Below are 25,784 nucleotides of genomic sequence, written 5' to 3'. Positions count from 1 at the left end.
GCCGGGAGTGGTGGCGCACGCCTTTAATCCCAGCACTCGGGAGGCAGAGGCAGGCGGATTTCTGAGTTCAAGGCCAGCTTGGTCTACAAAGGGAGTTCCAGGACAGCCAGGGCTACACAGAGAAACCCTGTCTCGAAAAACCAAAAAAAAAAAAAAAAAAAAAAGAGAGAGAGAGATTAGGAAGCCAGGCAGACCCCAAGACAGGTGAATGAGAGCAAAGCATCAAGGATCGGGTCACACAGCAAACACGGGAGAGTGACCTCCAGAGCATAGTGATGACATGGTGATTCCCTCAAGCAACTGCGGTTAACACTGCCGTGTGCATCCACAATCCACTTGTTAGATAAAGCAAACACCCTCGAGAGCCAATCCATAAAAGCATGTTTCACTCTTGGTTGAAACAGTGTAGCATAAATTTTTCATAATTTAAAACGAAACACAAAGTGTGACTACAAGTGGTTCTGTCAGAAAAGGAAAAGCACTGCTCTGCCCTTCGTCTCAGCGCAGCTCAGGAGATGGGGAGAGCTGCATCCTAGCTGCTCCTGGGGCAAGAGTTCAGCAGAGTTCCCGGTCACTCCTTTCAGCTTACACTGCTGCTCCACATCCTAGGGCAGGCCCTCTGTCTGAGCAATGCCCGCCCTGGCACACTGGGATGGCAGGCAAGTGCAAGGGAAGGGCAGTGACCTCAATGGCAATGGCTCATGCCTCCTCACACTGCAAGATGCCGCCTATGGCCCAACATGATTCCAGAGACAGAGAGAGACTACAGAGCAAACACAAGTTTCCAACACTCTTGAAGACTTCCTTTATTCTTCCTCTGTATCATTTGGGGAGTGGCTAGTCTAATGTGGACATGCCTATTCACATCATGTTCCCTGCTCAAAAATATGCACTCCCTAGCCTGATAAAGAGTTAATTTTCTAATTAGCCTACCAGAGAAACTTTAAGAGTTAAAACAGAGTTCTGTCTTACAAATTGATATTTTACAATGTGCTTTTAGTAAGTGGTCCTTGTTGTATCCTTTTCAAGAAAGAAATAGGCCCTGATTCTCCACTACAGGATGAACAATTCTTTTTTTTTGTTTTGTTTTTGGTTTGGTTTTGGTTTTTTGAGACGGGGTTTCTCGCTTTTCTGTGTAGCCCTGGCTCTCCTAGACTCACTTTGTAGTCCACTCTTGAACTCATCTCCCCAGTGCCAGGAATTAAAAGCATGCATTACCATGCCTGGCCTTAAACCTCTTTTTCCACAGCAGACTGCAGCTGAGCATGGTGGTACATGCCTGCAGCTCCAGCACAGGTGGTCTGCAGAGTGAGCACCGTGACAACCAGGACTCGATAGTGAGAGTCTGTCTCAAAACCAAAAACAACAGCAAAGAGAGAGCACACTGTATATAACAATCGGGTCATCCATAAGCAAGCTGTAAATACTGAGGACATCAGAAATATAAGCACCTTTAAAAATACTGTGACGTTTTCTAGAGCTGTCCCTGCTTTGTTCTGTTTTGTTTTTAAAGCTGCCTATTCGGCTCACAAGAGACAATGGCGAGGGATCATGAGCAGGGCAGCTGCTGCTCCAGTAACAACTACCTGAGGTGACCAGCAGACAGAGCATAGGTCCTAACTAGCTCCCTACCTAGAACAAGAAGACAGCTATGCATATTAGAGAGAAAACAAAACAAGGCAGAATGAAACAGACTGACAGGGAAAGATACTGGCAATGTAAATCAAAACAGGCAAGCTACTGAGCGGTATTTAAACTGCACTCTTGCACATGCATAAAAATCTGATTTTTACATGCCTGAAAATTAACTCTAAGGAATGGCCACAATAGTGTGGAACTAGGAGGCTTACTTTTTAGTGCACATACTCTATGACAACTGAAATGTTTTCATTAACAATAAACCACGGCTTTAAGCTTAAAGCTTTTTTTTTTTTTTAAATATAAGCACGCACACACTTTTTTTTTTTAAAGTCAGTCTCACAATGAAGCTCTAGCCAGTTGGAAACACACTAAGTACCAGGCTGGCCTTGGACTCTCACTTGTATATTACCCAGTGTCTAAATACTTTAGAACTTTGTATTTTTCTAAAATCTTCAAATAAAAGGTCTGACATACAGGCTATGTACAAACTATCTCCCCTGTCCTTAAAGAAGATTTGCTGAGTCTTCCAAGCTGTAAGGATCTGGAGAGCAGGCCCACAGGAGCTCTGCAGATTCTCCTGAGCCCAGCACAGTTGCCTGTAAGAGTCTATGCCCAGGAAAGAAGCTGTAGATTCCAGGGGCAGCAAACTCCTTGGGAACCACAAGACGATAACAGATCTCTATCTTCTGGGACTTGAACAAGAAGAGCAGGGAACTTTGAGTGTGTGTGACCTTCAGGACTCTGGTAACCTCACTACACCTCATCAGGGAGTCTGAGGGCTGGGGCTGTAGCTCAGGGACAGGATGACTGTCTAGCACATATGAAGCCCTAGCTTTGTCTCAGCCCTAGAACTGCTAATAAATAAATAAATAAATAAGTCAAGGACTTACCCTTTATGGAAGAAAGTTGCTCGCCCTGACCTTGGGCACTCTGGGCCGTTGCTGTTCACTACCCCACAGTTAACGCTCCCTGGAACATAAGACTTGCGGGATGCTTGGTCTTTTGCAAAGTTCCTGCAAGCTGCTAACTTGGATTCTAAAGCCTACAAAGAAAGAAGGAATGGCTGTCAAAACAGTGACTGTACTGAAAAAAAACTGCATCTCAAACCATTTCTATCTCAGGCTTCAGCCTCCAGGATAATGGCCACCAGTGAAGCCATAATCACTTGTCTTTCTAGTAGAACAAGGGATATTTACACTGACCCTCTTTCTAATGACCTCAGAAATGTAACTTTTTCCTCTCAGTATCACTGAGGACACATACAATCCACAGCTAAGAAAACCATGGTGCCAGTAGGTAGGTAAAGACCCCAGACCTTTCAACCCCATTCATTCATTGCCTGTTAAGTCCTGCAATACTGGTTGAGATTAGGACTTCTGAGATTAGTGTGTGCAGCAAGCACTGCACACAATCATCTGTTTGAGGTGTTTCTCATGCTGTGCGCTCTTCCTAGAGGTTCTTCTGTGTATTTTTTCCACTGCATCAGAACAGATCCATTTCCAATCTCACATAAAGTGATGCATTTTCTTTGTGATAGTATACTATAAACTGTATACCTGATACCTTTTGTCTATAGTTAATTCACCTGCAAATGATACTGCCCCTTTATCATTTACCTCTAAATCGTGTTATCTTCCCTTACACCTGTTACCACACCTGTCACCGGCACAGTTGATGTGAAAGGACAGGAACTTCTCATCTCTCCACACCTGGATATCATGGAATCCCTCTTTCCCAACAAAATTTCTCCCAAATGAATTGTCTTTCCACTAGCTCCCAAAAAAGGAAAAATATATGCCATGGTGAAAAAAAGAATATAGTCCGTTCCAACTCACAAGACTAAAGGACTAGAAATCCACAGAGAATATACACTTTCAGAATCTGTATGGACATCCTACCCCATCATTTAAAAAATATATATATGAAACAGGACCAAAACAAACTGAAACTTCTTTTTCTTCTGCCCCTTTCTTATGGTAAAAGTACAATGCGCTAGTTCAATAATGACAGAAGTAATGACCCTCTAGGATGCTCTGACTTGTAAATAAATTCATACTGAACTCTTGAATTTCCTATATTCAATGAAGGGATTTGTCCATCCATGTAAATATCTGTTGACATCTGTCACATGGCAGGGAAAAAAATTATGTTTCAGGCATCAGTGATACACACAGGTGGTACAAGCCCTGGGTTTTTTCAAAGGAAAAAAATGCTCTAGAGGTTAAGACTTAGAAACCTGACATCCAGTGGTAGATGAAACCATGACTGTGAACAGTAAGATCTTCACTGAAAAAAAGGACAAAAGAAAGAGAACTGCATAGCAGAGTGGGGACAGACAAGAGAAAACATCAGAGATGCCAACAAAAGAGGGCATTCTGAGGAGGGTGGGGGCACTGGCACTGAATGCTTCAAATAAAACTCAGAGCAGTGCACACATTGGATTTGACCACATTGACATCACCAAGCAGTCTTAGAAGCTTCATCAGGCCGGGCATGGTGGCGCACGCCTTTAATCCCAGCACTCGGGAGGCAGAGGCAGGTGGATTTCTGAGTTAGAGGCAGGCGGATTTCTGAGTTCGAGGCCAACCTGGTCTACAGAGTGAGTTCCGGGACAGCCAGGGCTACACAGAGAAACCCTGTCTCGAAAAACAAAAAAAAAAAAAAAGAAAGAAAAAAAGAAAAAAGAAGAAGCAGCTTGATCAGGAATAGCAGGCTAGAATGTCTAGAGTACATACGCAGTCAAGGGCCACAAAGGTGCTGGTAAAAGAGAGGCATAATATAAAGAATGGCCTTGGGCTGGAGAGATGGCTCAGCCATTAAGAGCACTGACTGCTCTTCCAGAGGTCCCAAGTTCAACTCACATGGTGGCTCACAACCATCTGTAATGGGGTCTGATGCCCTCTTCTGGTGTGTCTGAAGAGAGCAATGGTGTACTCACATACATAAAATAAATAAATGTTTTAAAAAAAAATGGCCTATAGTTTTGCTTTGTAAAAATTTAAAAAGCCAAGCATGGAGGAGCACAACATTAAACCCAGCACTTTGGAGGCAGAAACAGACACTTATTTGAGTTGGAAGCCAGCAAATACCATGTCCATCTGGGCTACAGAGTGAGACCTTGTCTCTTTAAAAAAAAAAAAAAGAAAAGAATAGCTAGGTATGCTAAATAATCCCAAGCACTAAGCACACAGAGACAGAAGTACCATGAGTTCAAGGCCAGCGTGAGCTATAGTGAGTTCTAGTCCAGGCTGGGCCAGTGTGAACTATGTTCACAATAGACAGTGTCTGAACAAAAAGAAAAAAAAAAAGGAGATGAAAGAAGAAAGGGAAAGAGGTCAGGCTTAAGAGGGGTATAGCTCAGTGGCAGAGTACTGACTTAACATTCAAGAGGTTCCAGGGACCCGCAAGACAGTGCAGTGTAAAATCCTTAGCAGACAAAAGTGCTTGCCCCGCAAGCCTGAGAACCTGAGTTTGATCCCTGGAACTCATATTTTAATAGAGAAACAAAAGACCTGGGGCCAGATGCCAGCTCAGTGGTTAACAGAGTGTAATCAGGGGACCTGAGTTCAGTTCCCAGATCCCTTTATCAGATGGCTGTTAAGCCCAGTTCCAGAAGATCTGACCCCTCTGGTCTCATAGGACACCTGAATTCTTATACACATACTCACATTCAGACACACATAGACACATAAAAAATAAAAAAAAAATTATTAAATCAAAAAGCCAGTTTTTAAAAACTTTGTTTAAAAAAAAAAAAAAGACAGAAAAGCCAGAATTGGAGAGCGGGCTCCGAGGTTACAGCACTTGCCGCTCTTGCAGATGACTGGGGTTGGATCCTCAGCAAGCACACAGCAGCTCACAACCATCTGTTAACTCCAGCCCCAGGGGATCCAACACCCTCTCTGACCTCAGCAGACAACACACACACAAAAAATTACGAAATACATACGTCTTAAAAACTAGATAGAGAAACAACCAGTGTCATATTTCAAAAGGGAAGTCACTTAAGTCAAGCTTAGAGTCGAGATGAGGCACTGAAGCTGAGGTGTCCGAGAGCAGTAAGCCCCAGATAAGAGTGGCTGGCAATGCCCCAAGCAACACACTAGCCCACAAAATAAAAGATGAAGGAAAAAAACAGAAGAGTAAGAGCCAGGGGCAAAGAACGGAACTTGAGGTGCTGCACTGTAGAGAGGACAGCAATGGGAAGAGTTACATAGGTAACCTCGAAGCCCAGGCTGCGGGTTTTCTCAGGGGCTTCTCAGCTTCATATGGCTCTCACCACAGGAAAGAGGCAGTTCAATACTACCTCCGCAGTGGAAACACAGTGATAAATAACTAATGCTTACCCCTACTTTCCGCAAGAGATCTCCCACGATGTTTAGTGCTGATATCCTAGCAGAAGGAGTTAGTGGACTGGTTCCAAAGCCATTTGGTATAGCTACAGAAAGAGAAACACAGAGGAATAACATCAGCAGCTCCCTTTATATTTGGACTATATTGATGATGTCACAAAGCAAAACGCATTTAGCAATATCATACTGTTTCAAGGTACGGACAAAGTATAAAGAGAAGCAGTATAAAGAAGCTTAACCATTAAACTACATCAGTGGGTCACTTCTCCAAACTGCTCCAAGGACAAAGATCCTTAAACATTTCAACAGGTATTTCTGGAGATCCTGAGAACAGAACTGAGGGCACAGGGCTGCACACTGTCTCCCTAACAGATGCTACAAGGATGCATATAAGAGCATCATGCCACACATGGACTCACAGACTGTGACAGCATGCACAGTGCCTGCACAGCTCCACACCAGCCAGGACCCCAGTGCTAAGATGGGGAAGTAGACATGAACCCCATCTCTAACCAAGGAGCTATTGCCAACTCACTGACAACCATCCACAAAGGAAAAGCTAGTCTCCATGGGCATCTCACAGGGCTGACACACCATACTTACAGGCAGGCCCTATGCCCACAGCACAGGTGACCAACACAAACCAATCCAAAAGTATTGGTAGTTTTTGTTTGTTTGTTTTTGTTTTTTTGGTCTCATATTGCTTTGTTTTGGCTTTTTTAACCTTTCTGGTCTTTTGCTTGTACATTACCATTTTCAGTTTTGTATTTTACGGGATGGGTGTCTGCCTGCATATGTATGTATTTCTCATGCTCTTTTTGTTTTTCTTGTTAGTTCATTAGTTTTGTTTTATTCTTTTTTGTTTGAATTTCCCTGTTTTCCTAAGACAGACAGAAAGTATAGAGTTGGAAGGGTGGGGAGATGGGGAAGGTCTGGGAGGAGATGAGGGAGGGAAAACATGATCAGAATATTGTATAAAAAATTACTTGCAATTGAAAAAAACTAAAAAAATATGGAAAACTGGGCACAGTATGTGGGTACAGTATAGGCAGGGGGATCTCTGAGGTTGAGGCCAGCCTGAAATGTTGTCCTAATTGCCCATAGAACCTCCTCTCACTCTAGAGGATAAAATGTATTTTGAGAAGGGCAGGAAGGCATGGGGGGCAGTGGAAGCTGGGATATGAACTGCTGACTACCTAAACAAGTGGGATTGGAAAGTTCTGGGATTAAGCTGCAAGGCTCTCAGGCTCTCAGGCTGGCCACAGAAGGCTTCACCTCCTTATGCGATTTAACACACACACTAAATAAACAAGAATAATCTTATCAGTTCCCCCTGCATGTTACCTTTGTGGGCAGTTCAAGACCCAGTAACAAAATGTTCTATTTGAGCCAACCTTCTATCAATCTAGATAGTAACTCAAAGTTCTCTCCGTATCTTGACATACTAAATGGCAAAAGCAAGAAATAATTATTTAGGTAGGACCAAAAAACTTAACAGGAGACACTGGGTGTGATGGCACATGCCTATAATCTCAGAACCTGGGAGGGAGAGGCTCAAAGATCAGGAATTAATTCAAGGTCATCTTCAGGCCATCCTAGGCTTGGTGAGACTCTGTCTCAAAACTAACCACCAATCTATGGTAGCAAAAAATGTATAAGAAATAACTCAAATAAAGAAGAAAAAAAAAACACCTGTAAAACTTATCTTTTTTGTACTTTCAAATTTAAATCTACTACATGGAACTGAGAATATAGATCAGTGTCAGTACCTTTTGCCAAGCAAACACAGAGCTCTGGGTTCAACACCCAGGCCTGAAAAAGACAAACAGAGAGACAGACAGACAGAGAGATAGAGACAGAGACAGAGAGAGAGGAAAGAGAAGAGAAGAGAAGAGAAGAGAAGAGAAGAGAAGAGAAGAGAAGAGAAGAGAAGAGAAGAGAAGAGAAGAGGAGAGGAGGAGAGGAGGAGAGGAGGAGAGGAGGAGAGGAGGAGAGGAGGAGAGGAGGAGAGGAGGAGAGGAGAGGAGGGAGAGGAGAGGAGGAGAGGAGGAGAGGAGGAGAGGAGGAGAGGAGGAGAGGAGGAGAGGAGGAGAGGAGGAGAGGAGGAGAGGAGGAGAGGAGGAGAGGAGGAGAGGAGGAGAGGAGGAGAGGAGGAGAGGAGGAGAGGAGGAGAGGAGGAGAGGAGGAGAGGAGGAGAGGAGGAGAGGAGGAGAGGAGGAGAGGAGGAGAGGAGGAGAGGAGGAGAGGGAGAGGAGAGGAGAGGAGAGGAGAGGAGAGGAGAGGAGAGGAGAGGAGAAGAGAAGAGAAGAGAAGAGAAGAGAAGAGAAGAGAAGAGAAGAGAAGAGAAGAGAAGAGAAGAGAAGAGAAGAGAAGAGGAAGGAATCTGCATGAACATATATTTCTATAATAACCAAAATAAGGTCTTAAAAATAAAATCTAAAACTTAAAAACTTTTTAACTTTTGAAAACTTTTACTTAAGCTGCTCTTGTGTTGAGCGCAGCCATCATCACTGCGACAGATCAGTGACCTGGAAAGCCAAGCCTTCCTTTGCTTCCTGGCTACTACAGTAACTTGTAAACTGCAACTCATGCAGAACTGTAGCAGCTCTGCTACACCAGCAAATACATTTGAAACTGATATCTAACATGGCCTTCAAGAGAAAATACAAACCTTTTGGTGAAGGAAAACTGTTTTCTGTGCCTTTCCCAACAGGCGTTGCAGGCAAGGAGAGTGAAGCCTGGACCGCAGAATCCATCTTCTCACAGTCCAGAGTTGGAGAGCTGGGAGCAGACTTGCGGGTCACTTCCTGTTGTCGTTCCCGAACTGCTAGTTCTTGCCTTAAATCTGCAAAATGTTGCAAACAAAAGCAGGAATCCTCATTAGAGGGAGCAAATATACCCTGCAAGTCCCAACCAAAACATCATATAGACATTCCTAAGTTACTAGTTCTCAAAACAAGCTTCCTCAAAACAGCGATTGAAAGCTATGTAAAAGCATATAGAACTAGAGCTTCCGAGAAACTGAGGGCTGGAACATAGCTCAGCAGCAGAGTGCTTACCCAACCGCTCAAGCTCCGGGTGACCCCTAGCACCATCAGAGGGGTTAGTCAGTCCTTGCGCTTACTCAGGCGCAGGCAATGGGTAAACACTGGCTAAGTGATGGAGCTTACCTCTGGCTTCATCCTTTAACCTCTGTACTGAGACCAACAAAGATTCCTTTTCATCGAGCTCACTTTCTAAGAATGCATTTCGTTCAATGGCCTGATTTAGCCTTTGTTCAAAGTCTTCCAGTGAAACTATTGTTGCCCTTTAAAAAAAAATTATTTGAAGCCCATGAATTAAACAGCATGTACAAACAGCTAGTACAAAAGAAAGCAATCAGTTTATCTCCTGCCATTCTTAACCCAGTCAGCCTGACCCAATTTGGAGAATGACTTCACTTCAGTCAGCAAAAATTAACACGTACCTACTCTTGTGGGCTCCCATTCCCCGGTATCTGCTACAGATACAAAATTCTCCAACCTAAAGTTACAACTCAGAATACCAATTCCAATGTTTTTTTAAGACTGATTGATTGACTGATTGATTTTATGGATATGAGTACATGTAGCAGTCTTTGGACACCCCAGAAGAGGGCATCAGACCCCATCACAGATGGCTGTGAGCCACCATGTGGGTGCTGGGAATTGAATTCAGAACCTCCGGAAGAGCAGTCAGCACTTTTGCTGAGCAGTTTCTCCAGCCCTAAAAGAACTCCCCTCCCCCCGCCCCGCCCCGGAGACAGGGTTTCTCTGTGTAGCCCTGGCTGTCCTGGAACTCACTTTGTAGACCAGGCTGGCCTTGAACTCAGAAATCCGCCTGTCTCTGCCTCCCGAGTGCTGGGATTAAAGGCGTGCGCCACCACTGCCCAGCCCTAAAATAACCTCTTTTTCTTTTTTTTTTTAAGATTTATTTATTATTATATATAAGTACACTGTAGCTGACTTCAGACACACCCTAAAATAATCTTTTTTTTAAGATTTATTTATTATTATACATAAGTACATTGTAGCTGACTTCAGACACACCAGAAGAAGGTGATAGATCTTATTATGGATGTGGTTGCTGGGATTTGAACTCAGGACCTTCGGAAGAGCAGTCAGTGCTCTTAACCACTCAGCCATCTCTCCAGCCCCTAAAATAACCTCTTAATAACATATTTCAAACACCTTCTTGCCTCTCAGCCTTTTCACTGTCTCTTCGCCTAGTTAAAAGTCTTTGCAGACATGCCCCAACTTGTAAAAAGGCTTCCTCAGTTCCCAGATACTAGAGCTGCCCTAGAACAGGCTATACATTCTTCTTACCAGAGCGTTTATCATAGCAAGTCTCTTATGGATCAGCTACAAGGACAGTGACTAGCATCATGTCAACCAAGAGTCAACCCATAAGTATAAAAGAAAAGTACTAGGCAATAATTATAAGGTAGTATGAGTTAGAGTGGTTAAGAAAAAATAACAGAGGGCTGGAGAGATGCCTCAGCGGTTAAGAGCACTGATTGCTCTTCCGGAGGTCCTGAGTTCAATTCCCAGCAACCACATGGTGGCTCACAACCATCTGTAATGAGATCTGACGCCCTCTACTGGTGTGTCTGAAGACAGCTACAGTGTACTTACATATAATAATAAATCTTTAGGCCGGAATGAGCAGGGCCAACAGGAACAAACTGGGCCAGAGAGAGCAGAGGTCCTGAGTTCTATTCCCAGTGACCACATGATGGCTCACAACCACCTGTACAGCTACAGTGTACTCATATACATTAAATAAATAAATAAATAAATCTGAGAAGAGAAGAGAAGAGAAGAGAAGAGAAGAGAAGAGACAAGACGAGACGAGACGAGACGAGACGAGACTCTGGAGGCAGAGGCAGGCAGATCTCTGAGTTCAAGATCCACCTGCTTCAGTCTCCCATGTTGTTGTTTTTCCTTTAAATCCAATGAGTGACAAAGGACATAAGACACTGGAGGAGAAACAGGTTGCTAAGACGCATGTGAAAGCTTGAGCTGACAACTGGGTATGCTCATAGAATGCACAGTCTCCTTTACCTTTTTGCTCGCTCCAGGTCATCATTGGCCTGCTCCAGCTCTCTCACATACTTATGCAGTTGCTCCTTAATGGCCCGGGTCTGACTTAAATCATCTTCTAACACTGAGACCTGCTTGTAGCTCTGTGCATACTGATGCTCTAGTTTCTCCTGAAAGAAGAGGTGCAGAGAAAGATGTGTTATTAATATGTAATCATCTATTAATAAAGGAATTTCCCTGCCAGGCTAGATGTGCCCACTAATACAATAACAGTATGAAGGTTAAAGGTGTAACCAACCACTTTTGGATTGAATCTGAGGCTGCCTTGTGAAAGGGAATTCATGCCTGGTCTTGTAAACCAGGTCAAAGGTCACAGGCCATATTAAGGGACCTGTTTACAGGATTTTTTGCTAAACAATGTCTATCTGCCTAAACATGTGTTTATACCCATAGATCAGTACTGCCTTCAGCATTGGCCAGAGCAAGACTGAGTGCTCAGCCCTAAAGGGACATCTCTAACACCACTATCCTATCCCACCAACAAGGCTCAGGAAACACCACAGAGACAGTGCAAAGAATGTTAGAACTAAAGGATGAGAAAGAGTTGTATCAGAACTGGATACAACATGGCCCTTGCAATCACTAAAGCTATAGTTACCTAAACAAGACCTATATAAGAGCAAGCTAACAAGATTAGTTAACATTACAACAGACAGAATTGTACTCACTGGGTTACAGGAGAGAAAAAGAGACAAGGCGTAGGGGACCATGTTGAGAGTAGCTGAGAGGGGGAAACTGGGGGTGGACGTGGTAATACATTGTTTACATGAAATGGTCAAAGAATATAAAAGATATTGTTTTATTTTAAAACTATACTCTATTTCTAAAAGGAAGGAAATATCTTCTAAGTCTCCAAGTCATGGATGTAGAGAAGAACTGAGCCCAGGGCCGTGCACGTGCTAGGCAAACATCTACCAACCACTGACCCATCCCTGGGGGATACACACACACACATATACACACACACACATATACACACACACACATATTTTTGGGAGGGTGCTTAATTTTTTTAAGTACTATTTGGTTAATACATTTCTCACTTGTAAAATATTACTATACTTTAAGTACTGCATATATATGCTCATGCACAGCACATGTGTAGAGATCAGAAAACAACTAAGAAAAAGGTTCTCTTCTTAGACCATGTAGGGCCCAGAAATCAAACTCAAGTTGTCAGGGTTAGTGGCAAGTGCCTTTCCCATGAAGCTATTTCGCTGGCCCTACACTTCCCACTTTAATACCCAAACAGCACTGGGCTCAGGGAAGGGCTTCTGCAGTTACCTTTAACGCCTCCACTTCATACTTCAGTCTTTGGTTATCAGCCTGCAGGTCTCTATTTCTTTGTTCAGCCTGTACTAACTGTGCCTCCAACTCTGCTTCTAACTCTCTGCTTCCTTCCTGGAACTCAACTAGCTCATCCCGAGCTTCCTGGAAGCTAAACAGAAGTAAAGTGAGAAAAACAAGTTAGTAGTTGTGTCCTCTCATATAATTACATAGCAAGTCAGTAATTCCTAACTGAAAATTAACATTCTCGTGAAATGTTAAACAGCAAAGAGAATGTCTTATATTTCTTGTTCCACATATATGCAGGATTCAATGAAAATTAGTTATAAGCTTCCCCCAAAACACAAATCAGTAATTACAATACTTACAAAAAATAGTTCTACATGGCTTGAAACCATTAGCTTCTTCCTCCATAAAACTGAAAGAGGAGGGGTGTGTATCTGTACTGAAGTAATCTAAATTGAGCATATTTTTCAATCTAATCAGAAATCAACAAATATTCTAAAATCACAACAGCTGGTACAAAGCTAAGCATCACTCATTCTTACCACTAATTCAGAATCAGGGAGTTACTAGGTTTCTCTATTTTTTTTTTTTGGGGGGGGGGGTTTAAGACAGGGTTTCTCTGTATAGCCCTGGCTATCCTGGAACTCACTCTGTAGACCAGGCTGGCCTCGAACTCAGAAATTTGCCTGCCTCTGCCTCCCAAATGCTGGGATTAAAGGCATGCGCCACCACATCCAGCTTCTCCATCTTTTTTATGTAATGCACTAATACATTATTATAATATCACAAACTAGCTTAATATTTAGACAATTTTTGAAATAACTAATTTTCTCTATAATTCCATTACTTAATTTTCTGCATTTAAACTATTATGAAAAGGGGTTCACGGGCTTTCCAGCCTCTGGGGGATATCTTTAACTCCAGTCCCAGGGGATCTTCTGGTCTGTATGGTCATCAGACAGGCACAAGGTGCATAGACGTATATGCGGCAAAACACCCATACACATAAGATAAAAACAAATCTCAAAAAAAAGTATAAGAAAAAGATTCATTAAGATTCATTGAGTCCAAAGAGCTATTTTCTTCCCAACTAAGTAAAATAATAAATTTTCTAAAATATTCCATAGCTTAGTTCAGCAGCCTCCCAACACTAATAATGTACACATGAGAAGACTAAAGTCTGTTTTAAGCACCTCAAATAAGCAAATAATGAGGGAGCAACAGAAAACACACAGCAGGCCAAAGACAGCCCAGCTAGTCACAAGCTACAGGAGGCAGGCAATCAGGAATCACAGGTGGCACTAAAGCTTCCTGATAGTTCAAGTTGAACAATATAAAGATTGGTAGTAGTTTTATACTATTTAAATACAAACATTGTTTTACTGCAGAATCGAAACTCTAAATTTAGCCTTATGCTCCAAAGGGAAAAGCATGCGTAAGCTACCCAGTCTATTCCAAATCCCGCCCCTATTTTATGTTTTCAAACATTACCTTTGCTTATACTTCAAGGAAAGTTCCTTCCAATAAGCAGTTTCTTCCTTTAAACTTGAAAAATCCGGTATATCTTCACCATCCATGATCAAGAAAGCCTGTGAGAGTAAAAACAAAGAGCCAGGATGTGAATGAGAGTGGCCACTGCATTTGGTAGTTTCAAAGGTTCTAGGAGTTACTGCCACTTTCCTGTAACTTAGGCACATATTACCTCACTTGGGCACAACCAACACAGTGGATAAGGTCATGACAGGAGAAGCATTTTCAGCTATAGCACTGGATGCTAGATAATTTGACTACAGAATTAACCTACAAACAGTTCCAGCAGTTAGTTTATGGCCAACTGTCTTCAAGGAATCCAGTGACAGAAACAAACATCAGACTTACACGATTTCCTGCTGTATAATTGCTTAAAAACACCTGTAAGAGATCTGAGGATGTGGCTTGGTTGCTAAAATGCCTGCCTGGGGTCTGATCCCTGGCACCACCTGCAATCTCAGCACTGAGAATTGCAGTGGAGGTGAGGGATGTCACAGAAACTTTCAGCAACACAGAAAGTTCAAGGCCAGCCTGGGTTACATGATCCTATCTCAAAAGAAAGTGGGGAGGAAAGGACAGAGGAACAGAGGAAGGGACAGAGGGAGGGACACTAACATGCAAGCTGCTTAGAAACCTTCATGCCAAGTGAGACTACCACATCAGGCAAGACCCACATTCTCAGATCACACTTCTGAAAACATCCTCAGTCATCCTTCAATCCAAGTTTACTCCAAGTTCACTCATCTCCCACTGCAATGACCTTTATCTCAGTTCTTCCCCAAGGAATTCACAGAGGAGGGATCTTGCCATTTCAACTGGCTAAAACTCCCAATCATAGGACAGGTACAGACACCAAGATGACTGGCCCACTCTAGATTCCTGCCACATTCTTCCTACAACCCACTCTTTGCTGCTCAACTTCTGTTACTACACTACATCCACACAACAAAAGAGATACAGTAACATCTACAGATTTGTCTGTGCTGCTCTATTCTTTTTTTTTTTTAAAGATTTATTTATTTATTATATGTAAGTACACTGTAGCTGTCTTCAGACACACCAGAAGAGGGAGTCAGATCTTGTTACGGATGGTTGTGAGCCACCATGTGGTTGCTGGGATTTGAACTCCTGACCTTTGGAAGAGCAGTCGGGTGCTCTTACCCACTGAGCCATCTCACCAGCCCCGCTGCTCTATTCTTAGAGATGTCTTTAGAGCATGAAAGTACTTTAATATGTTAACCACACAAGGCTAGGAGTCCTGTTGAAGCTGAGTTCTAGGGTTCCAATTCCACCATTAAATTACTTATTCAAACTGCTTACTCTCTTAGGGCTTCAGTTGTTCAGGTTTCATCTAATAAACGTATGGACTAGACAGGGTGACTAAATATTTCAAGTATATATACTGATTGATAAATACTGGTTTGTTCTGTAATTCTGTCCCGTTGTCAGAGTCCCAGAAATTGCCACTTCCCTTGCCCAAATACAGAGGTTACTACTTGACCTATGGTAGGTAGTCAATGGGTAAGAATGGGCTCTTCAGCAGCCAGAAGTACTCATTATTTCAAAAGACCCAAAGTGCAGGCATCACCCTGTGGCATCCAAATCCTTCTGGGTTCATACTGAAGTCTCCTTAGGAAAGGAGTACATTGTAACAATCCAGATGAAGACAGAATCACAAGGAATGTGTGAAAGCATCTAGGTTTGAAGCAACAATCCCTGTGTGTTCTCTAATATTCTATAACAGATCTCCCACAGTGTCGTGAAAACTATGAATCTATGCACTAGAGGCCATGTACAGTGCTCAGCAGTAAGAGCAGTGGCCGCTCTTCCAGAGACTAGGATTTCATTCCCAGTATTCACATGGCAGCTCACAACCATCTGTGACTCAGTTCAAGGGGATCTGACGGCCTCTTCTGGTCTCTGTGAGCACCAGGAATGCAAGTGGTATGCACACATACACACAGGCAAAATACCCATATAGACAAAATAGTAAAAACAAATACTCCCAAGAGCTGGGGGACACAGGTCAGTGACAGAGCATTTAATTAGCATGTATGAGGCCTGGGTTACATCCTTAGCAAATAAAAAAATCCAACCCTGCCCCCAAATTTAGATTATTTAAACACTGGCATGTGTCAATGGACAGCTAAAATATTGTTTCTAATAAAAAAGCCAGCAAATTATGTTTTTAATTATGTTTTTTAGGATGTTATAAAGACCAGAGATCGCACAAGAAACGCAGCTCCTCTGCTACTGACATTGTTTTCCAAGAGAAACCAATGACAAGAAATCAAAGGTTAAGTCTCTCTAGTTAGTTCTCCAGGGCAAGATCTGTGTCTTATTTATAAATTCTTCCAAATCAGTTGAAATAAATGACCTGGAAAGCACAGGACGAAGAACATAGCAGCTGCAACCCAAGACTGCAATGAAGTCCTGGGGTAACGTCCAGGATGATAGCCCAGAATGGCTCAAATATAGAGATGGCGATGGAAATAAAAGGGGGGGATGGTAACCACACAGAGTAGGCACTGTGACTATAAGGCTGTTTAACTAAGAAACTGCAAATGTTCTTACTCTTTTGTCAATTAGCAAAGCCCTAAGAACACTTTGTACTCTAACACACTCCTCTCAATCAATCAATCTCTCTCTCTCTCTCTCTCTCTCTCTCTCTCTCTCTCTCTCTTTCACACACACACACACACACACATACATACACACTCACACACACACACACTCCTACCTAACTACCTCTGGGGTGAGATAATTTAAGACTGTGTCCATCTACATATAAAAATTTTAACTCATACCTTGAAATCTATTTTTTCATCTTTTTTAGAGCTTTATTTGTATTTATTTCCTATGTATGGAACTTTTTGATCTGTGTATGAGTGTAATGTCTGTGGAGGCCAAAAGAGAACAGACATCAGATCCCCTGGAACTGAAGTTACAGATGGTCAAGAGACGGCAAGTCGGGGCAGGGAACTGAACCCAGATCTTCTGGAAGAGTAACTGGTGCTCTTAACCACTGAGCCATTTTTGCAGCCCCCACATATGAAGTTCTTAACTCAATAGATTATATACTATTTTAAGCAACCAGGATAAATCCATTAACTACAGCCATCAATGAGCAGCCATCAGTGAGCTACCTATTTTCACTCTTGAGTGTGTATGTGTGTGTGTGTGTGTTTTATCAGGTATTTTCTTTATTTCTTTTTGTTGTTGTTGTTTTTTGCTTTTTGTTTTTCGAGGCAGGGTTTCTCTGTATAGCCCTGGCTGTCCTGGAACTCACTCTGTAGACCAGGCTGGCCTCGAACTCAGAAATCCTCCTGCCTCTGCCTCCCAAGTGCTGGGATTAAAGGCGTGCACCACTACGCCTGTCTCTCTCTATTTCTTGAATGTGTTCTAAGTTTTGTATGTTGCTGCGCTGCAAGCTTCCAGGTTTTGGTAAACAAGCCTGTGTTCTCCATGTTTACACCCTGTCTGAGCTTGGTAGACTCTGATGACAGACAGTATCTTAGCCTTGCTCTTCCCCAAGTGGATATTTTATCCTATTCAGCAGCCATTTGAGGCCCCTAAACATTTTTGTTGAACTTTAGACTGTTCTTAGATTACATGTGTGGATGAACCAGTGCTGCATTTGAGTACTGACATTTTATTCATCAGCAGGGACTTTATCTTTTAAGTTTTATATAATTTTTTACTATGTACCTTTTGATATTGTTGTTGATGGTGTATACCATGGACCAGTGTCCTTATGGGAACTTCCAGTGCTGTTAGTGGCTCCCTGGACATCTAACATTTATGTTAATGTGTGGTGTTTGAATGTGGAGCCAAGTCTCCTACAAGTAAGGTCAGAATCAGTTTTATCTATAAGTTTGTTCACTCACTTTCTGTGTGAAGGTAGGGGTGGCTTTTGTTGCTTGAACTCTGATTTTAGATGTCAAGGGACATCCTGGGAGCTCTCAGAGCAGCGCCGGTCCCTGGGAAACAAGGCTTCCACATGCTGGAACTGTGTGTTTGTCTCCAGCTTTGGTTCTCAGAGTTCTTAAGCTGACAAATTTTTTTCATATTTTTTTAATTTACTCAAAAACATAAAAAGTTACACATATTGAGTACCATGTAATGTTCAATATGTAAATACACTACACACTACGTAAGTAGGGTTAAATATATTTATCTCCTCCGTCGATTATCAATTCTCTCTGGTAAAAACTTCGAAATCCTTCTAGCTCTTTAAAATATACAATTGCCTAAAGCTACATATTCTTTTATATGATTTTGTGTGCTTCTGTGTATGTGTTCATGAAGACTGGTAGATGTTGTATGTGTTTTGTGTGCAGATTTGCATGCATGAGTGCAGATGTATGTGCAAGCCAGAGACCAAGCTCAGATGTGATCCCAGCTCTGAAGACACAGAGGTACGAGGATCCAGAGAGGCAGGAGGATCAACACACGTCAGGCCAGGCTCATTTACATAGCCAGTTCTATTAGTGCTTGTCATCCAGAAGCTACACAGCAAGACCCTATTATACACACACACACACACACACAAATATGAAAGAAAAGAAAAAAGAAAAAAAAATCTAGAACAAAACAACATTTAATCAAGAATAAGTCAGAGGAGGCTAAGGGTGTGACACAGCTGGTAAAGTACCTGCCTAGCATAGCATGCATGAAGCCCTGGGTTCAATCCCCAGCACTGCACAAACCAGTGTGATACAGCACATCTGTAATCCCAGCCTTCAGTAGGTAGAGAAAACAAGATCACAAGTTCCTTGGCTACATGGCACGTAGGAGGTCCAGCCTAGGCTACATGCGACTTTTTCAAAAAAGAAAAAAAAAAAAAGTTTAAAAAAATTGATGGGAATAGAGATGGCTTTGAGGTTAAGAGCACTTGCTGCTCTCCCAGAGGGCCAGCACCCACATCAGGCAGTGTATATACATATACACACACATATATATATATATAGCTCCAGAGATTCAGATGCCTCCTGTCTCTGTGGACATTCCATTCACATGAACATACCTACACAAAATTAAATATAATAAATATATCTACTTTTTAAAAGAACAAATCAGAGGGGACTGAAAAAGTGGCTCAGTGGGTCAGTGGCTCTTGCAGAGGACTAGAATATGGTTCCCCGCACCAACACAGAGTAACTCCCTCTCTCTACCTCTAGCTCTTCTTCTGGCCTCTGCAGCCACCCACATTCACACATATAACATGTGAGCACACACTCACACACAGAAATAAGTTTTTAAAAGAAAATTAATTTAGCCAGAAAAATCAGCATGCAAAGCTCAGACCCTAGAGTCAAACTATGCCCCGGCTGAGAGACCTTGGGCAAGCTATTCAACTTCTCACTGTCTCATTTCCTCACCTATAAAACAGGAAAATCAGTTGTATTTGGACGATGAGGTGAGTTACTATTGGCACAGCACGTGTAACAGAGCCTGATGCATAAACATCACATAAATGCTAATTCAACTGTAAGAAACTACTAGGCCAGAAGTGGACCTTAAGTTAGACCAGAGTAAACAGACTTCCAAACTTATAAACAGATGACTCCTTTCATTACAAGAGCATCCCTAATGTCTCTCCTGGAACAAGCTTTATGAGCTAGACTAAAACAAGCAGTTCTTTCCCTCCCATCACACGCGGTATCTGTTGCTTCCCGCCTGGCAGTACCCAGCTTTATCCCACTACACCTATTCATCAACTTCTTCCTTCTAAGAAACAGGTTCAAATAACGAATGTGCTACCCTGGCAGGTGATCTCAAAACTGTGTGTGTGGAGTTTGCCTCCAGGTACTTGGAGAGGCTCACTGTCACTTGAGATTACGTAAGTGGGGAAAGTTAGCCAATGTCAAATCTTTCACTGATTTAAAAAGTGCTCAAATGGCATATCTACAATCTTCTACAGCTGCAAGGCTCGCAGACAAGGACTTTCTGCTCCTCTCCATCTTCCTTAATTCTAGGTCTCACATGGAGTGTGAGTGTACAATTACAACTTCTGCAGCAGACATGCTCACACTCTACGACCTTTAGATGTGAACAACTGACAATTAGCTCACTGAAACTTTAAACAGTTATCATCTAACAGAGCTTACTGGCAAAGATACTCTGTACAGCACTAAGAAAATTAATTTTACATGACTATTAACATATATGCAGAATGAGATTGGTCTTATTTCTCTCCCTTATGAAGTGCCTAGAAAGTAATTTTAACTTAACTCCTCAATCCTCAAGTCTATTTTAGCATGGTTTAAAATACACATGAAAATAAATTTGGTTGGTCTCATGAAACCATATTCAGGTCTATTTTTTATTTCAAATGCTCTGGATCCCAACTTCAATTCAATTCAAAACCAAGGCACTGCAGATTTAGCAACTTCTACTAAGATTAAGTTGGTCTCTTAACTGGAGCTAAAGGTTTTCTTTGTTCTTTATGCATCCCTACTCTAAGATTTTAGCAACAATTCAGAAGAGATACCCCCAACTGGGTGTCCTTTGGTCTCTTTTGACTCCTTAACTTAATGATGAGCTTTGCCCTATCAGCTTTCTGATTTGGCAGACATTACCCTACCTCTTAAGTGCAGTGAAAGCAACATAATTTTCAGTCTAACAACCAGCCACTCATGAGCAAGCTTCAGGATAAGATTTTTCTAGTAACTGAGCTTTTGGGGGGGTTTTGTGGGCTGTTTTTTGTTGTTGTTGTTCTTTGGTTTGGGGTTTGTTTGGGTTTTTTTGTCAATTTACTCGAAAATAAATAAGTCATCTAGTAACTCCTGGTATTATCTTTCACAAGTCCAATGTTCAGTCCTCTTTCCAGCTGAAGAAGTTAAAAAAAAAAAAAAAAAAAAAAATCTCATGAAAACAGAAACCAGAACCCTGAGCTTAGAAAGGTAAATTATAACCCAAGCTAAACTTCTCACCAGTTAGTGGAACCCAAATAAAAATCACTCAATTGCCCCAACCTCCTGTACTTAGGTTCAATTTCCCCATCCAGCAAAAAGTGACTTACAGTATCCGTCGCAAGTACAATCAGCAAATGTTCTAAAATGTTTACAAACGCTACAGGAATGGGCCCTGGTAATGAAAAGGACCCTCACTCGCCTTAAATTTAAAAGTGTTAGTCACCTCATCGTTTCCCAGAGAAAAATAAGAAGCGAATCCAAGCAACCGGGGTCGGTTGGTGAGACTTTCCCCAACTCCAAAGCGGATGATTAGCAGTTCGGGGCAGGCAGACAGTCACGAGACTGCCAGTCTCTGCCAACGCGGGCTGCTCCTGCTCTCGCCTCCCGCATCTGGGGCGCTGGGAAATCAAGATCCAGCCCGGCTCCTAACCACCCCGGCAGCTCCAGGGAATCAAGGGTGGGTGGAGCGAGAAGCTGGGCGCGCCTCTGCCACCCCAACTGGGCCACTCCTCGAGCCGTCAGCGCCTCAGCCCCCGGTGCCACGTCCCGGCCTCCGTCCCTCCTCTTGGAAGCCCGGGACTCGTTCTCCCGCAGGTGCCCCCCGGTGGGCCACACCTCCGCCAGTAAGGAGGGGACAGTTAAAGCGGTTGGAACAGTTGTCTCGGTACGGGCCGCCCCAGAACCCAAGCCCGGCCTGGCCCAGCGGGCTGAGCTCCAGCCTGGCGGTCAGGCAGGCTCCCCCGGGGCAGGCCTCGGCGCTGCCCGCCTGGCTCGAACCCCAGAGGCTGCGTCGCACGGGAGCTCACCGCCAATGTGTCAAAAGCGCATGTTCGCCGCCGCTCGGCCGACGTCTCTGCTCCGCTGGCCTGGCCAGGCCCGCCCAGCCGCTCAGCTCTGCTCCCTTCCGCAGCCCTGAGATCCACTCCGCGTACCCCCGCACCGGGCTCCTCCCCGACACGTCAGGGGCTCCCTGGGTGTCGGAGGCCATTCTGTGACGCACGGGGGCGGAGTCTAGAGCATGCGCAGAAGCAGGCTGGCGTGAGGGGCGGAGCGGTGGGAGGCTAGCGTCACGTGGAGCCGACCTAGGCTTTGCGCGCTGACGTAAGGCCTGCGACAGCGTCCTGCGCAGGCGCTGCCCGGGACCCCCGAAGTAGGTGGGTTTTTTAGCCCTGTGCTGTCTCTGGAAGCTGTGCTGCGCAGGAGAGTAGTTCCCTAGGCTAAGATGGGAAGCCAGTATAAAGCCAGTATAGAGTACTAGTTCACGAAGGAGACAGGAGAAATACACAACTGTCCTGGAACTAGAAACTTAAATTTAAAATAGGCATTTGAGGAACAATTATAGGAACTTTAGCTGTCTCATGCTCAGTGTAATTGTTATTTCAGTGCTGTTGGGATTGGTTTTGAAGTTTGGAGACAAAACAACATAGCATAAGGCATGCTGAGCCTAAGAAAGACAAGGTGAGCCCACGTATACGGTTGGGAAAGGTCAATATAAACTAAAAACGGTGCGAGAAGGATTTTTAAGGAGAACCCAAACTGATGAGCAGAGGAAGATTAGCGGGGTCTAAAGCGTCTTGAACTACACTATGAAGGATATAGGGTTTTAAAAATGAGATTATGAGTTCACTGTGCGGTTTGTCGCACCCGTAGTTGTACAAGTCACTGGGGTGCATTGCTTTGTCACAGTAACCCCATGTCACTCTCATTTACAAGTAAGAAATAGCAAGATGAAGTTCCCCAAGGTCACTCACCTACAACGCAAATTCAAACTCAGAAGCTACACTATTATCCACTACTATGCTAACAAGAAGGGAAACATAGACTAGACCATGGGGCGAAAGTGCCTTCCATACACTACTGTTAACCATTGAAAGGAAATAAAACTTGAGACCTGTGATTCATGTAATGTATGTCAGATAGCCCAAAGAGTTGTTTGTGAGCTTTGAAACCTGGGGCTGAGAACATAGCAGAACAGACCAGGACATGCCCGGGCAGGCCCATCGCTTCCCTATCTCCCACCCCTCTGACCTCAGGCTGCTGATGTTTAAATGGACCAATCATGTAAAACCGCGCCAATTCCTCCCCCAGCCCCACTCCTTTTCTATAAAAACCCCTAGCTTCCAAGCCTCGTGGTCGAATCCACTGTCTCCTGTGTGAGATACGTTTCGACCCGGAGCTCCGCCATTAAAATACCTCGTGTTGTTACATCAAGGTGTTGTGTTCTATTCGTGATTCTTGGGTGCACGCTGAATCGGGAGTTGAGTGGGGGTTTCCCCACTAGGTTCTTTCACCATCAACAACATTTGAAGCTGGAATCATTAGATCTATATTGTAACATAAGACTCAAAAAAAAAAAAAAAAAAAAAAAAAGGTCTGCTTTACAGGCCAGTGGCCTGGAACAGCTTTGAAACTCAGTCTGGCTTCCCTACCTGAAACTGTGCTCAATCTAATCAGACTTAAGGCAGAGAAGTGATTAATGAAGGATTTCCTATAGACCTGGTGCCAAGACAGGAACAGTCCCACCCAAACAGGAAAAGATAAAAAGGCCACAGCTTCTGTCCTGCCTCCTGGCTGAGGTGCTAAGAAACACACTGAGTCACTTAATGGCTGGCCAGGCCCTTCAGAAAACATTGACATCATCTCCCAGGCTGCTGCCCCTCCCATTTGCTCTGCCCGTAGGACTGGCATCATCCCCTTCTTAATGAATGGGCTTAGTTTGGCAGAGCCCTCAGAAGCCAAAGGCCCTGCTCTGATCTTCTTCATTGGCCCAGAGGCTGGAATAGTACCCTAGAGTCAGCAAACTGCCCGACCTCCTTCCATTACACCAAATCCATGGGAAATAAATCAGTAAAGAAGATGACAGTCTCAAAAGGAAGCACAAGTTATAAAACTAGCATTGTAAGAAGAAAAGGTGAGAGCTGTGGTACCCTTCTAACTTTGTAAAGCATTCCAGAGCACTTTCCATAGGTTCCAGTACAAGGTCCTTTTTGGACTGACCCAGAAAGTTCAATGTAACAATCTCTGAGAACACGTGTAAATATCCCAACATCTTCTCTGCTACAAAATACAAGAAACAGATCAAGTTCCACCCTTCCGATGGGTAAAGGGTGATCAGCTACTAAAAGAGATCTGGGTCCAAACTCCAGCTAGTGAGAATGCTGGACTTTGGCCCATCGCATACTCAAAAAAGGTAATTATTTTAGCTAAGGTTCTACTGCTGCAATGAAACACCATGACCGAAAAGCAAGTTGTTGAGGAAAGGGTTTATTCAGCTCCCACTTCCATATCACTGTTCAACACCAAAGGAAATCAGGACAGGAACTCAAAACAGGGCAGGAACCTGGATGCTGCAGGTGATGCAGAGGCCATGGGGATTGGGGAAGGAGATTACTGCTTACTGGCTTGCTTCCCATGGCTTGCTTAGCCTGCTCTCTTATAGAATCCAGGACCACCAGCCCAGGGATGAAAACAACCACAATCCTCCCCCATCAATCACTAATTAAAACCTTCTTTACAGCTGGATCTCAGTTGAGGTTCCCTCCTTTCAGATAACTCTAGTTTGTGTGTCAAGTTGACATAAGACTAGCCAGCACAGTTATGCAGTGCATATAAACCTGCTGCGGAAACTCTGAGGAGATGGAACATATTTAACTTATGGATCAGGTAAATAAGACACCGCAAAAATCAAAGGCTCACTGGGTGTGCTGGTGCACGCCCGTAATCCTGGAAAGTTCCAGGACAGCCTACAGTTCTACATAAGAACACCTGGACTTAAACAACAAAGCTCGCGAGCGCGTGCGCACACACACACACACACAAACACACACACACACACACACGGGGGGGGGGAGAATACTTCAGTCTAATTTTCTGTACTCCTTTAATCGATATGTTTCTTTTGCTACTCCTTAAAGGTGGAGATTAGATTGAGGGATCTCAGTAATTGGCTGCTTTCTAATGATCTGCCTCATGTCCACTCTCCTATCCCCAATAGGTCTTCCTTTTGCTTCAACTGAATTCCCTAGAATTATTTACATGCTCTCAGCTGTGCTATGTTCTAGTCATGAAAACACAAACTTTTCATCGAATCTCCTGTAATGATCCCCTGCCTGGCTTTCAGTTCACCAGTGTGGCCACCACACAGTCTCAACTTTCCCCTTACAAACTCAAGTTCGTTCATTTTCCACTTTATTCTGCCTGCATCTCCCCTAGTCCAAAGCCTCCGGCTTACCTGTTTATCTATTGCTTCCTATTCCTCTCCACCCCAATCTCCCTCCCTTGAATGACTTCTTGTTCCACCCTAGCAGTCTCTACATTGCTTTGAGAATAATATCACTAAAATTCCACTGTATACAGAGCGTCCCTGCTTCCAAACTTGATTTGTCTCCTTGCTACTATTGCCATGAAGGATCAGAGCCCACACAGCCGCTCCAACCCACCCTGGCAGTCTGCATCCAGAAGTTCCCCTGAGTCTAACCAGATGCACCACTGTGTCCCGCTGTGGTTGTCTGAATGAGAACGGCCACATGAGTGCTTATCTTTGAATGTTTGTTTCCCAGTTGGTGGACTGTTTAGGGAGGATTATGAGGCATGGGCTTCTTGAAGGAGATGTTGTCACCAGGGGTAGGCTTTAGAGTTTCAAAAGCACATGCCAGACCCAATCTTAATCTTTCTCTCTGCCTCCTGCCTTGATCCTGAGGATCAGATGTAAGCTCTCAGCTGCCCTCTGGCCATGTCTGCCTGCAGTCATGCTTCCCACCATGGTAATCATAGACTAGCCCTCTGAAATTATAAGCAAGCCCCACAATTAAATGTTTCCGTCTGCAGGTTTTCTTGGTCATTGTGTCTCCTCACATCAGTAGGAGAGTAACTAAGATCCCCTGCCCCAGGACAGTTCCCTTCCTTTTGAGGACCATCTTACAACTCTCACT

General features: G+C 43.6%; 1 protein-coding gene across 8 annotated transcripts in view; it reads right to left on the bottom strand.

The window, feature by feature from the left end:
- The window catches only part of Ndel1 (nudE neurodevelopment protein 1 like 1), a 46,119-nt gene that overhangs the window by 5,440 nt on the left and 14,895 nt on the right, over window positions 1-25,784 (bottom strand). For 3 of the 8 annotated variants that reach the window (XM_021176324.3, XM_021176321.3, XM_085829903.1), the window contains exons 1-8: window positions 21,660-21,836; window positions 13,898-13,995; window positions 12,398-12,551; window positions 11,075-11,223; window positions 9,164-9,300; window positions 8,665-8,838; window positions 5,988-6,079; window positions 2,532-2,683 (exon numbers count right to left, since the gene is read on the bottom strand). In XM_021176324.3, the coding sequence (XP_021031983.1) occupies window positions 2,532-2,683; window positions 5,988-6,079; window positions 8,665-8,838; window positions 9,164-9,300; window positions 11,075-11,223; window positions 12,398-12,551; window positions 13,898-13,983 (944 nt within the window). In that variant the 5' untranslated portion in view covers window positions 13,984-13,995; window positions 21,660-21,836. Of the gene's footprint in view, window positions 1-2,531; window positions 2,684-5,987; window positions 6,080-8,664; window positions 8,839-9,163; window positions 9,301-11,074; window positions 11,224-12,397; window positions 12,552-13,897; window positions 13,996-21,076; window positions 21,606-21,659; window positions 21,857-25,784 lie in introns of those variants that run through there. The other 5 variants (XM_085829907.1, XM_085829904.1, XM_085829906.1 and 2 more) reach the window with 3 other exon arrangements.

Source organism: Mus caroli, unplaced genomic scaffold (assembly GCF_978045245.1).
Source record: "Mus caroli unplaced genomic scaffold, Mus_caroli_1 scaffold_13, whole genome shotgun sequence".
Taxonomy (NCBI): domain Eukaryota; kingdom Metazoa; phylum Chordata; class Mammalia; order Rodentia; family Muridae; genus Mus; species Mus caroli.
This window is presented reverse-complemented; position numbering and strand designations above follow the sequence as displayed.